The sequence below is a fragment of the Salvelinus fontinalis genome, chromosome 4 (genome assembly GCF_029448725.1).
Source record: "Salvelinus fontinalis isolate EN_2023a chromosome 4, ASM2944872v1, whole genome shotgun sequence".
NCBI lineage: Eukaryota > Metazoa > Chordata > Actinopteri > Salmoniformes > Salmonidae > Salvelinus > Salvelinus fontinalis.
Genome location: NC_074668.1, coordinates 88,179,083 through 88,191,367, shown reverse-complemented (window position 1 = coordinate 88,191,367; position 12,285 = coordinate 88,179,083). Strand labels below are relative to the sequence as shown.

The following is a 12,285-nucleotide window of genomic DNA, read 5'->3' as shown; positions in this document are numbered from 1 at the left end:
TGAAATAATCTGTCTGTAAACAATTGTTAGAAAAATCACTTGTCATGCAGAAAGTAGATGTCTAACCGATTTGCCAAAACTATAGTTTGTTAACAAGACATTTGTGGAGTGGTTGAAAAACAAGTTTTAATTGCTCCAACCAAAGTTTATGTAAACTTCCGACTTCAACTGTGTTTCTAGCCTGCAACATCGAATCAACTTTTGGATTCTAATAGATTTGCTACTGTTCTGTATGCAATGTGATGGATGACAGATTCACTCCCATCACTGAAAATATCTATCTATTCATACGTTTCTGCACACAAACAATTGACTAACACTAAGAACAGGAGTCTGTTGCAACTACCAAATACTACCGATATTTACAAATAATATAGTACGGAACCAAAGTTAGCATGAGAGCTAAAAAGTAGACGGTATCTAGACCTACATTGAAATGTCATATACAGTAAACACAGTTGGAGAACATTCGTTTTTTTTATTCACAACAGCCAACGTGCATTCAATGCTGCAGCTACATGTTGTGAAAAAGGTTTCCCAACACCAGCTGCCAGTCAACAGGCACAAATAAACCATTGTGTTATTGTACTCAAACTGCCCACCGAAAAAAATACAGCACTTTTAAAAAGGTGTTGACAGTGATATTTCTTAAATCATTCTACTAAAGTCTTGTGAAAAACAAACACGAGGGGCTTGAAGTAAACTGAGATGTCCCTTAGAGTGCTGATGTCTTCTAGAAAGCAGTATCTCTCCTTCTCTGGGAAATGCAGTGTCAGATCACAAACATCTCTGTGCTGCTGTGTAGCTCAGCCCATCCACACTGGATGGTTTGGTTTATATTCTGACACATTGGAACAGTTGATTGAGATTCTCCTTACTATCTTTCAGTGCTGTCCATTGTCACATGTCAGTCAGAATCATGTGAGTTTGCTGACGATGGCTTGATTGAGGGAGTTGAGTTGTTTAGTCCATTTGTCTAAGGCAGTGTAGCGCGCCCCTCCTCTCTTCTGGTAGTCTAGCTCCAACAGCTGGTTGACCTGGTCGATACGGCCTTGGATGGTGCTACAGGGAGGAAACCACAGAGAACAATGGTTCAATAAATACAACACAAGAATGGACATTGGCATCCTAGCAACATGACTAAACATTCTTTCCATCTTGGTCAGGATTTTTTTTTGAAATTGATCAAATATGGTAAACAATATTGCATAAAACAATGTATCTTTATATAAAAATGGGATCAACAACATCAATATTTGCATCCGATTATGGTTCAAATGACACAAATCACTGTGGATAGCATTAGTTGGAGTCATTGTTGAACTTCTTTCACTGTTTGGTTTCTGTCCAGCACCTGAACCACTGATGTGTGTACTCTCTCTCAACCAATTATCACATCTACACTAAGCTGTCTGGTGAACACATTCCACCACCTCCACATTTCACTACATACAGTACATATTCTGTTGAGCTCTGTGACAACGGTGGGAATGCAGTGTCAAATGTCAATCTGTTCCAGTTGACTGGCTGTAGATGTGATCTGGCTGAGGGTAGTAAACAATACACAGCAGTCTGCTACAGTAGCGTGGGAAATAATAAAGACATGATAGATAAGATACCCGCAAACTGTTGATTTCGCCCAAAGTTTTATTTGCCCAATGTTTTGATCAAAAGGTCTTCATCCAACTGACAAGGACCTTTGGATCAAAACATTGCACAATAAAACTGCGGGAGCAATCAACAGTTTGCAGGTATCTTTCTTTCATAAGTTTACTTTTTGTAGCCTGCAAGTTACTGGATGTGTGTGCGTACACTACTTCTAAACCAAATAATGAAACCAGTAATAAATGAGAGATCTGCAATAAACTAAGCAGGGAAGAATAACACCACAAACAGAGACAGAGGAGAGAGAGACAGAGACAGAGCGAGACAGAGACAGAGATGCTGGCCTCCTGCATTCCTTAAGGTGCAGGGTGGAAACTATGAGGAACTGAGAAATGAGGAATTCAAATGATCCCCGTACAGGAAACATGCTCTGCTTCGTCTTGCGATGCCTCTGTGTCAGCCAGGTACACTATACACTGAGTATACTAGGGCTGTCCCAACAAAAAAAATAGTTTGTGTATTTTTATTTTTCCCATATATAGACACACCCTATTGTTTGAATAAAATCAACTATATGTTGGCTACTGCGCATGTCTGATGCTTTAAGCACTGCAATTAAAAATAAAGACACAAATTACCAAAGAGGGAGCCAGAGATCAATATAGCCTAACCAGAGAGGCAAAAACCTGTTCCCAACCAGACCCTCCTCTTCCCGCTGCTGCTGGCCTTTGCAGCTTCTGCCGTTAGGCTCCTGAAGTAGCCGGTAATAGGCTACACCAACGGTCATCAACCTTTTCCATTTGGATTGGCAAGTTATTTCTACTGACCTGCGTGCCAGTTATAATTTTCATATGCACATTTTTGTAGAACAGTTTAATTTAATTTATAATAAAGTCTTCATATCTCAAAATCAATGTCATGTGGTCAATAAGAATTCTACCTAATGAAAAAAGTAACTTCTATTGCCAATAGGTAAAAATAACCTACATAATGCCAATAAATAAAAACACTGTAGCCCGCAGGTAGAAAAAATCCCGATAAAAATAAATATCCTATAAATCACATAAGTAATCAGGTATGCCCTTTATGACGTTTCCACCCGATCAGGGTATTACATTTTTTCCCTCTTTCATGCCGAGTGGTTATCGAAAGAGAGCTGGAAATATTTTTTAAATAGGCTACGTTGAGGAACTATTTTCATTCTCAATGGATATAAAAACAGACTTTCTTTACTTGCTGTTGAAGGCGAAGAAAACATTTCTTTGAGAAGCTCCACAGTGATGGGGAGTTAAGACAGAAATACTATCCGATCCCCAAATTGGCACATTTGTGCACCTACATTTGCGCGCAGGCCAGGTGCCCTAGACCTACTTCTGTGTGTCCCCTTACTCAAGATTGACAGGAGTGCCCCAAACAAAAGAAAATGAAGACAACTCGTAAATTGAATGGAAAATGTTTCTCACAAGTGTAGCATAGGTTGTGCACTCTGCTAACAATGTGTCCACTCCTACAATGACAACGGTAAGACTGGAATAATAATATAGTGAATGCATTAACATAAATGACAGTAACCAAACAATGTAGATAAGAAATGTTGGTCATTTATGTTAAATGTACAACTGGTGATACTGGTGTACCATCCCGCGGCCTGCAATGGATTAGTCCACTCAGACAGGTGTGAATCAGACAGGTGTCTCGTGTGCCATCATTTAAAAAAATATATTTGCCACTGCTCGACTGAAAAAGAATCTTGGTCGACCAACAGCCTATTGACCAAACAATCGACTAAATGGGGTAAGCCCTAGAGCATACAAAACATTAGGAACACCTTCCTAATATAGAGTTGCACCCTTTGCCCTTCAGAACAGCCTCAATTCATCAGGGAATGGACTCTACAAGGTGTCGAAAGGGGATGCTGGCCCATGTTGAATCCAATGTTTCCTTCCCACAGTTAGGTCAAGTAGGCTGGATGTCCTTTGAGTGGTAGACCATTACTGATACACACGGGAAACTGTTGAGCGTGAAAAACCCAGCAGCGTTCCATGTCTCAAGGCTTTAAAATTCTTCTTTAACCCATCTCTTCCCCTTCATCTACACTGACTGAAGTGGATTTAACAAGTGAAATAAGGGATCATAGCTTTCACCTGGATTCACCTGGTCAGTCTGTCAATGGAAGAGCACTCGGTGTAGTATATAAGAGGTATTCAGCCTCTCACAGAAATACAGAAGAGTCTAGAGAAAACATACAAGTCTTCCATGGAGTGAATGTCTGTTTGATGCAAAAAACTTTTCCTAACAGTGTATTCTACACTCCTAAATAGTAGTTTGGGCCACACATCAGATGCATGTCTAGGACAAACTTACTTGTCCAATATGCACTGCACCAACAAACTCTCCACGTCACAAACATCTATGTTCAGCTCCTGAGACAGAGAAGACAGAGCACAGGGCGTTACACTTTGATCAATCCAAACAGCAACATCAGTGACCTAATAAATACATGATCTACTCAGCAAAGTTCCTTATCAGATACATTATCAATACACACAGTGAAGTCAATGATTAACTCTAGCCTGGTCTCAGATCTGTTTGTGCTTTCCTACCAACTCTTATTGTAAAAATCATCATGCCAATGCCCATAGGAATTGGCAAAAAAGCACACAAACAGATCTGGGACCAGGCTAGTTAGTCCAGATGCCAGTGCTGTCCTCAGACTTACCTTAGAGATGAATGGGATGTGTATTCTAGTGTAAGGCTTGATGAGCGCGATAAGGACCTGGGTCCTGATGTTCCGCAGCAGCTCTAGAAAATAAGACAACACAGCACTGATCAGTCTCTTCAGACCTCACCCCCGTCCACCAGGACACACTCACCCCCGTCCACCAGGACACACTCACCCCCGTCCACCAGGACACACTCACCCCCGTCCACCAGGACACACTCACCCCCGTCCACCAGGACACACTCACCCCCGTCCACCAGGACACACTCACCCCCGTCCACCAGGACACACTCACCCCCGTCCACCAGGACACACTCACCCCCGTCCACACATCTCAATATGCAGATACTGGTACAGTCTGTCTCAAGTTTGTTGAAACATCGCCTTCAATGCAATACTTCCATGTCTCGTTCATCAACAAATGTGAGAAAGCCCACACACATACACATACAAACAAACACCACTCACCCTCTATATGTTCTCTGATGAAGGGGTCATCCATGATACTACTATGGTTGGTCTTCAGTATCTTCTCAAACTCTGTGATGTCATTATTCTGATAGGAGCTGAGAGTAGACACACAACAGAAGAACAGTCACTGGGTTAGAATAATGACATTACAATCCATAAAATAATGACATACAGTTGAAGTCGGAAGTTTACATTCACCTTAGCCAAATACATTTATTCTCAGTTTCACAATTCCTGACATTTAATCAGAGTAAAAATTCCCTGTCTTAGGTCAGTTAGGATCACCACTTTATTTTAAGAATGTGAAATGTCAGAATAATAGTAGAGAGAATGATTTATTTCAGCTTTTATTTCTTTCATCACATTCCCAGTGGGTCAGAAATGTACATACACTCATTCAGTATTTGGTAGCATTGCCTTTAAAATTGTTTAACTTGGGTCAAACGTTTTGGGTAGCCTACAACAAGCTTCCCACAATAAGTTGGGTGAATTTTGGCCTATTCCTCCTGACAGAGCTGGTGTAACTGAGTCAGGTTTGTAGGCCTCCTTGCTCGCACACGCTTTTTTAGTTCTGCCCACACATTTTCTACAGGATTGAGGTCAGGGCTTTGTGATGGCCAATACCTTGACTTTGTTGTCCTTAAGCCATTTTGCCACAACTTTAGAAGTATGCTTGGGGTCATTGTCCATTTGGAAGACCCATTTACGACCAAGCTGTAACTTCCTGACTGCTGTCTTGAGCTGTTGCTTCAATATATCCACACAATTGTCCTTCCTCATTATGCCATCTATTTTGTGAAGTGCACCAGTCCCTCCTGCAGCAAAGCACCCCCACAATCCTGATGCTGCCACCCCCGTGCTTCACGGTTGGGATGGTGTCTTTGGCTTGCAAGCCTCTCCCTTTTCCTCCAAACATAACGATGGTCATTATGGCCAAACAGTTCTATTTTTGTTTCATCAGACCAGAGGACATTTCTCCAAAAAGTATGATTTTTGGCCCCATGTGCAGTTGCAAACCGTAGTCTGGCTTTTTTATGGCTGTTTTGGAGCAGTGGCTTCTTCCTTACTGAGCAGCCTTTCAGGTTATGTCGATATAGGACTTGTTTTACTGTGGATATAGATACTTTTGTACCTGTTTCCTCCAGCATCTTCACAAGGTCCTTTGATGTTGTTCTGGGATTGATTTTCACACCAAAGTACGTTCATCTCCAGGAGACAAAATGCGTCTCCTTCCTGAGCGGTATGACGGCTGCGTGGTCCAGTGGTGTTAAGGGAGGAGACCAGAGCTAAAGAGCAAATGGCTTTCAAATGGGCTTTTTAGGGTCGATGCCATTCAATCCAGCATCCGCTGTGTCAACGAATGTGGAGCCCGTGAACGGTAGGGCATTCATGCTTCTCACACTGTTCAGAGCAGAGGTACCAGAAACCCCTCCCCCAACTCGCCTGTCAACCAGTCATCGTCTGGGAATCAAACACGAGCTCATGTAGGCCTCAGCCTTGTTTTACATTTTGAGAAAGGTGTCAGAGCCACAGCCTAGGAGCGCTTCCATTTCCTTCTGCAATTGCATCACAATCACAGAGCAGACCCTCTGTGTCGTGGATCCCAGACTGACGATCACAGAGCAGACCCTCTGTGTCGTGGATCCCAGACTGACCATCACAATCCCAGAGCAGACCCTCTGTGTCGTGGATCCCAGACAGACCATCACAATCCCAGAGCAGACCCTCTGTGTCGTGGATCCCAGACTGACCATCACAATCCCAGAGCCGACCCTCTGTGTCGTGGATCCCAGACTGACCATCACAATCCCAGAGCAGACCCTCTGTGTCGTGGATCCCAGACTGACCATCACAATCCCAGAGCAGACCCTCTGTGTCGTGGATCCCAGACTGACCATCACAATCCCAGAGCAGACCCTCTGTGTCGTGGATCCCAGACTGACCATCACAATCCCAGAGCAGACCCTCTGTGTCGTGGATCCCAGACTGACCATCACAATCACAGAGCAGACCCTCTGTGTCGTGGATCCCAGACTGACCATCACAATCACAGAGCAGACCCTCTGTGTCGTGGATCCCAGACTGACCATCACAATCCCAGAGCAGACCCTCTGTGTCGTGGATCCCAGACTGACCATCACAATCCCAGAGCAGACCCTCTGTGTCGTGGATCCCAGACTGACCATCACAATCCCAGAGCAGACCCTCTGTGTCGTGGATCCCAGACTGACCATAAATTAGGTTGAAGAGACGCCTCAGGCAAACCCGTGGTTAAAGGGTATCTTCACTATGTTACACCTCTATCAACCACTTATATGTGATGTAAAACAATAACAGCTTGGGTCGACTGACAACTCAGGACAAATAAGTGGAAATAGGTTGTAAATAGTGACGTTATCGTATAACTGATGCCATGGCTTTCTACCCTAAAATATCAGCAACACTACCATGGATGACAAGAAGCTCACACGTGTTCTTACCTTACTAGATTTGTCATGGCCAAGATCTCTGGGTCGTTTTTATAGGGTTTGGCCTGTCACAGAAAAACACAACAACAACAGCCACTGTAATACAACACTTTATCAAGCAGTGTTTGCTGCAGGGGATTTGAGTTTGATTAATGTAATGTTGCCTCCAACAACATAGAGGTACGGGATGCATCCACCACGTGTATTTCTCCATAATGATAATGTTAGGAATTGCTCTAACGGGATAAATAACATTTAACTGGACTTAACTAAACTGAATGAGTGTACCTCCTGTGAGTCGAAAGGGTTGATTCCAGACTTCATGAGCATGTTGGCCAGCACCAGGTACTTCAGACAGGTGGTTCTCCTGGGGCTGCCTGACTCATCGTAGTTCTTAAACGCCTCAAAGAAGTCTGTGTGGGCCTTCTCAAACTCCCCCTCTCTCAGGTGCATCTTACCCCCACACTCTGGGGAAGGGGACAAAACAGGAACAGGCCTGTTAGTACATCACATAAACACACGCAGTGACCGACACATCGTTTTACCATCTTTTACAATATTATCAATTTTTTCCACAATAGTGACAAATATCCCCGAGTCTTCCTACAGGTCACTTTACAAGCCGTAACCATATAATTACTATTCTAAGGGGGATTCTTTTTCTATGGTCAATGTATTTATTCAATGTAAACCACTGTGTGTGTGGCTCCAATGCAATACATGTAAAAGATAATAATGTTGACAGCTATGCTGCCTTCAGGGTTTCATGTGTCTACGGTGGTAACACACCCCTGATGACTCCCATAATGAGTGGGTGAGGGATAGCAGACTTGATGTGCAGGGACTGTTCATACAGGGCCTTCAGCTTCTTGTTGTTCTTCTGGGATGTGTACATCTGGATCTCCAGAGCATAGATCTCCAGGAGCTGGGTGCCTTTCTTTAGGTCGTCCTCCCCGTCATCTGTCTAGAGAGACATAGATATACAACATTACAGATCACACACACATAAAAGACCATAGATCCCCAATATCCTTTGTCTGCACTGCACATAGATATAGAACTTAACAGATCACATATACACATAACAGACCACAGATCTTCAACATTGTATGTCTGCAGTGCACATAGATATACCACATAATAGATCAGATATACACATAACAGACCATATATCTGCAACATCATCTGTCTCCAGTGCACATAGATATACAGCATAACAGATCATACCAGTATACAACAACAACAAAAATACTGCTAGCAGACATATTGGGAACTTAGCTACTCAGATGGCTGTGTAAACCCCATCAGACAAAACGCTGTCTCAGACTACCACCTGCCTTACTGTACCTGACAGGACTGGTGCAGCTGTCTGAGGATCTTCTGTAACTTCCCAAATTCGTCCCTCTCCAGGTACAGCTTGCCCAGCTGAGAGACAACAAGAGGACTTTAGTTAAAACAGGTTGAGAGACAACAAGAGAACGACAGTTAAAACAGGTTGACAACCAGAGGACTACAGTTAAAACAGGTTGACAACCAGAGGACTACAGTTAAAACAGGTTGACAACCAGAGGACTACAGTTAAAACAGGCTGAGAGACAACAAGAGAACGACAGTTAAAACAGGTTGATAACCAGAGGACTTTAGTTAAAACAGGTTGAGAGACAACGAGAGGACTACAGTTAAAACAGGTTGACAACCAGAGGACTACAGTTAAAACAGGTTGAGAGACAACAAGAGAACGACAGTTAAAACAGGTTGACAACCAGAGGACTACAGTTAAAACAGGTTGACAACCAGAGGACTACAGTTAAAACAGGCTGAGAGACAACCAGAGGACTACAGTTAAAACAGGTTGACAACCAGAGGACTACAGTTAAAACAGGTTGAGAGACAACAAGAGAACGACAGTTAAAACAGGTTGATAACCAGAGGACTTTAGTTAAAACAGGTTGAGAGACAACCAGTGGACTACAGTTAAAACAGGTTGACAACCAGAGGACTACAGTTAAAACAGGTTGACAACCAGAGGACTACAGTTAAAACAGGCTGAGAGAGAACAAGAGAACAACAGTTAAAACAGGTTGACAACCAGAGGACTACAGTTAAAACAGGTTGACAACCAGAGGACTACAGTTAAAACAGGTTGACAACCAGAGAACAACAGTTAAAACAGGTTGACAACCAGAGGACTTTAGTTAAAACAGGTTGAGAGACAACCAGAGGACTACAGTTAAAACAGGTTGAGAGACAACCAGAGGACTACAGTTAAAACAGGTTGAGAGACAACCAGAGGACTACAGTTAAAACAGGCTGAGAGACAACCAGAGGACTACAGTTAAAACAGGTTGAGAGACAACCAGAGGACTACAGTTAAAACAGGTTGAGAGACAACCAGAGGACTACAGTTAAAACAGGCTGAGAGAGAACAAGAGAACAACAGTTAAAACAGGTTGAGAGACAACAACAACTTCTATGTTTGTGCTATCACTAAATAAGGATGTTAGGGTGTTGTTTGGGAAACAATTTAACACAAACAGATCTCGCTACCAGTCTAGGGCATTGCAGAGGTAGAAACTCCCAAACACAGAGGTCTGACAAACTGCCAGATCAGATATTGTCCTACCCATAGAAATAAACAGAAACATTGTGTACTACATGCATGTCCCAATTCTCACTTGTTCACTTCACTTTACTGATTTGAGAGGAAATTACTAGTCCCTGCCTCCACCAATCCACTGCTTTTAGATTTTTGTGGGAAGTAGTGACCGAGTGCACACTTTAGGAAAAAGCTGATATTATTTGGACACACCCTACCTTTGTGTTGGTTTTGAACCAGAGTCTGTCGTTCTTGGCATCCTTCAGAGCGTCCAGCGTCGTTTCATAAAACTCCTGCAGCAGGTCCATCTGTGACACATAAAACAACCAACCACAGCCCACATTAACACCTCAATCATCTAGAACATGAACCTCAGCCCACATTAACACCTCAGTCATCTAGAACATGAACCTCAGCCTACATTAACACCTCAGTCATCTAGAACATGAACCTCAGCCTACATTAACACCTCAGTCATCTAGAACATGAACCTTGGCCTACATTTAACACCTCAGTCATCTAGAACATGAACCTCAGCCCACATTAACACCTCAGTCATACAGAACATGAACCTCAGCCCACATTTACACCTCAGTCATCTAGAACATGAACCTCAGCCTACATTTAACACCTCAGTCATGTAGAACATGGAACCACTGCCACCACTTCATTCATACCAATAGGACTGACAGAGTCAGTAACTTAATCGGCCATATAAGACAAAAGTTGAAAGAAATTGATATTGATAAAAAGTTATTTTTTAAATGGAATAACAAACACTTGAGATTTGAGCCAAAATAAAGATCTGAGCTTTGAGGCCAAAAACCCATTGTTCTGGTTCCAGGTATTGCGTCTATACCTGTTTGGAGGTGGAGATGTAGTCTAGGATGGAGTTGATGGACTTCTCTGAGTAGTTTCTGGTCACAGCGCTCCTGATGTACGTCAACAGCTGCTTGTACCGAGACATCATCTCTGGGAAGTTGGTCTGTAGGACACACACAGGAGACAGAAGACAGGGCATTGAGTTAAGTTGTAGTGGGAATGACAGTATGTCATAAAGAAAAACTCAAAAGCACTAATCATACAGACTCAGAGATGGAGAGTAGACATTTTGCAACAACACCACAGCGCATTTCATTTCTTACTAGCTTGAAGTTGATTTTGATCATCTGTTTTAGGGCTTTGAACCCCCATTCTCCCTTCTCTCCCTCCAGCTCCAATACCTGCCAATAGAGAGTATACATTAGCATCATACACTCATCAATCTGTGAGTGGAGCGAGTGAGTAGCCAGTACCCACCTTCTGAAAGCTGTTGAGAGCTGCTGTGGGGTCATCTTCCTTCAGTGCTTTGGAGTTGTAGTACTGGTTCTCCAAGTCGACATTTGGCTCTGAGTTACTGTCCTCGGAATATTCCTGCGTTGAGACATAAACTCAGGACATAAGTTAGCTGGCTATGAGTTAATACAACAAAGCTTGATAACGTGACAGATGTTATGATTGGGCTAACGGCTTGCCATAGTTGTTTACTAATGAGTCTAAGTAGCTAGCTAGCTGTTTTATCTAACCAGCAACGGCGTAGTTATCTACACTTAGCTAGCTAGCTAAACGGTTGTATGTTTGTGGCTAGCTATGGTAACATAACATGCTATAATAAATTGACTAGTATAGCTAACTCAGTATACTATAGCAAATTCAGTTTCCCCCATGTCAAGCAGCCGAGTTTAGCTAGCACTAGCAGCAACTTTGCAAGCTATCATCGCCTTTATGCTAACGTTAGCTGAACAAGCTAGCTATCTAGGTAGTTTAGCTACCTAACTAGCTAACTCCCCTGCTCCGACCTAGCTAATGAAAATATACTAGCTAAGGAAACAGCTCTGATTAGACATCAATAAACAAGGAAATAGAAACGTATTATGTAAACTTACGCTTACCAGATCATAATCTTCTTCATCGTCGCACATGAAATCATCTTCCATGTCAGACATCTTGACTGGTATTCGGAAACAACAAACAAATCGCAGCTCTACAGCGCCACCAAACACTACGCCGGTTTCAGTGTAGTACTGCATTATTCTTTCTGGTATTGTAGTTCGCTTTTCTACCCGAAGCTTGCGCTGTCACATCACATTTAGATAACATTGGTCCAGCTACAATTCAAACATAAGAAGTATAGATCTGTAACATTTCTAGTCTTTTCAATGAATTCAATTTGACTCACGGATAACTATCTTACCTTATCATCATAGAAATAGCCATAAAAAACTTGCATCACAAATCAAAGGGACAAGCACGAGGAACATGTATTTATGAAGCCTTACTCCTGCCTTACCTCCCTAGTCTTACCTCATTTGCACACACTGTATATAGATTTTTTTCCTATTGTGTTTTGACTGTACATTTGTTTATTCCATGTGTAACTCTGT

General features: G+C 42.5%; 1 protein-coding gene across 4 annotated transcripts; it reads right to left on the bottom strand.

The window, feature by feature from the left end:
* Positions 1 to 458: 458 nt before the first annotated feature.
* Positions 459 to 11,946, bottom strand: LOC129854628 (COP9 signalosome complex subunit 2-like). Of its 4 annotated transcripts, none has more exons than XM_055921889.1 (13): positions 11,794 to 11,946; positions 11,162 to 11,275; positions 11,008 to 11,085; positions 10,722 to 10,847; positions 10,081 to 10,179; positions 8,614 to 8,691; positions 8,056 to 8,230; positions 7,555 to 7,733; positions 7,279 to 7,331; positions 4,796 to 4,893; positions 4,325 to 4,407; positions 3,970 to 4,028; positions 459 to 1,062 (listed from the first exon to the last, which is right to left on the bottom strand). In XM_055921889.1, the coding sequence occupies exons 1-13, from the start codon at positions 11,929 to 11,931 to the stop codon at positions 918 to 920; spliced, it is 1,425 nt and encodes a 474-aa protein (XP_055777864.1). In that variant the 5' UTR covers positions 11,932 to 11,946; the 3' UTR covers positions 459 to 917. The 4 variants fall into 4 exon arrangements, with proteins under 4 accessions (XP_055777864.1, XP_055777867.1, XP_055777863.1 ...); XM_055921892.1 differs by having other exon boundaries at positions 10,081 to 10,170; positions 11,794 to 11,902; XM_055921888.1 differs by having other exon boundaries at positions 11,788 to 11,896.
* Between the last annotated feature and the right edge of the window lie 339 nt (positions 11,947 to 12,285).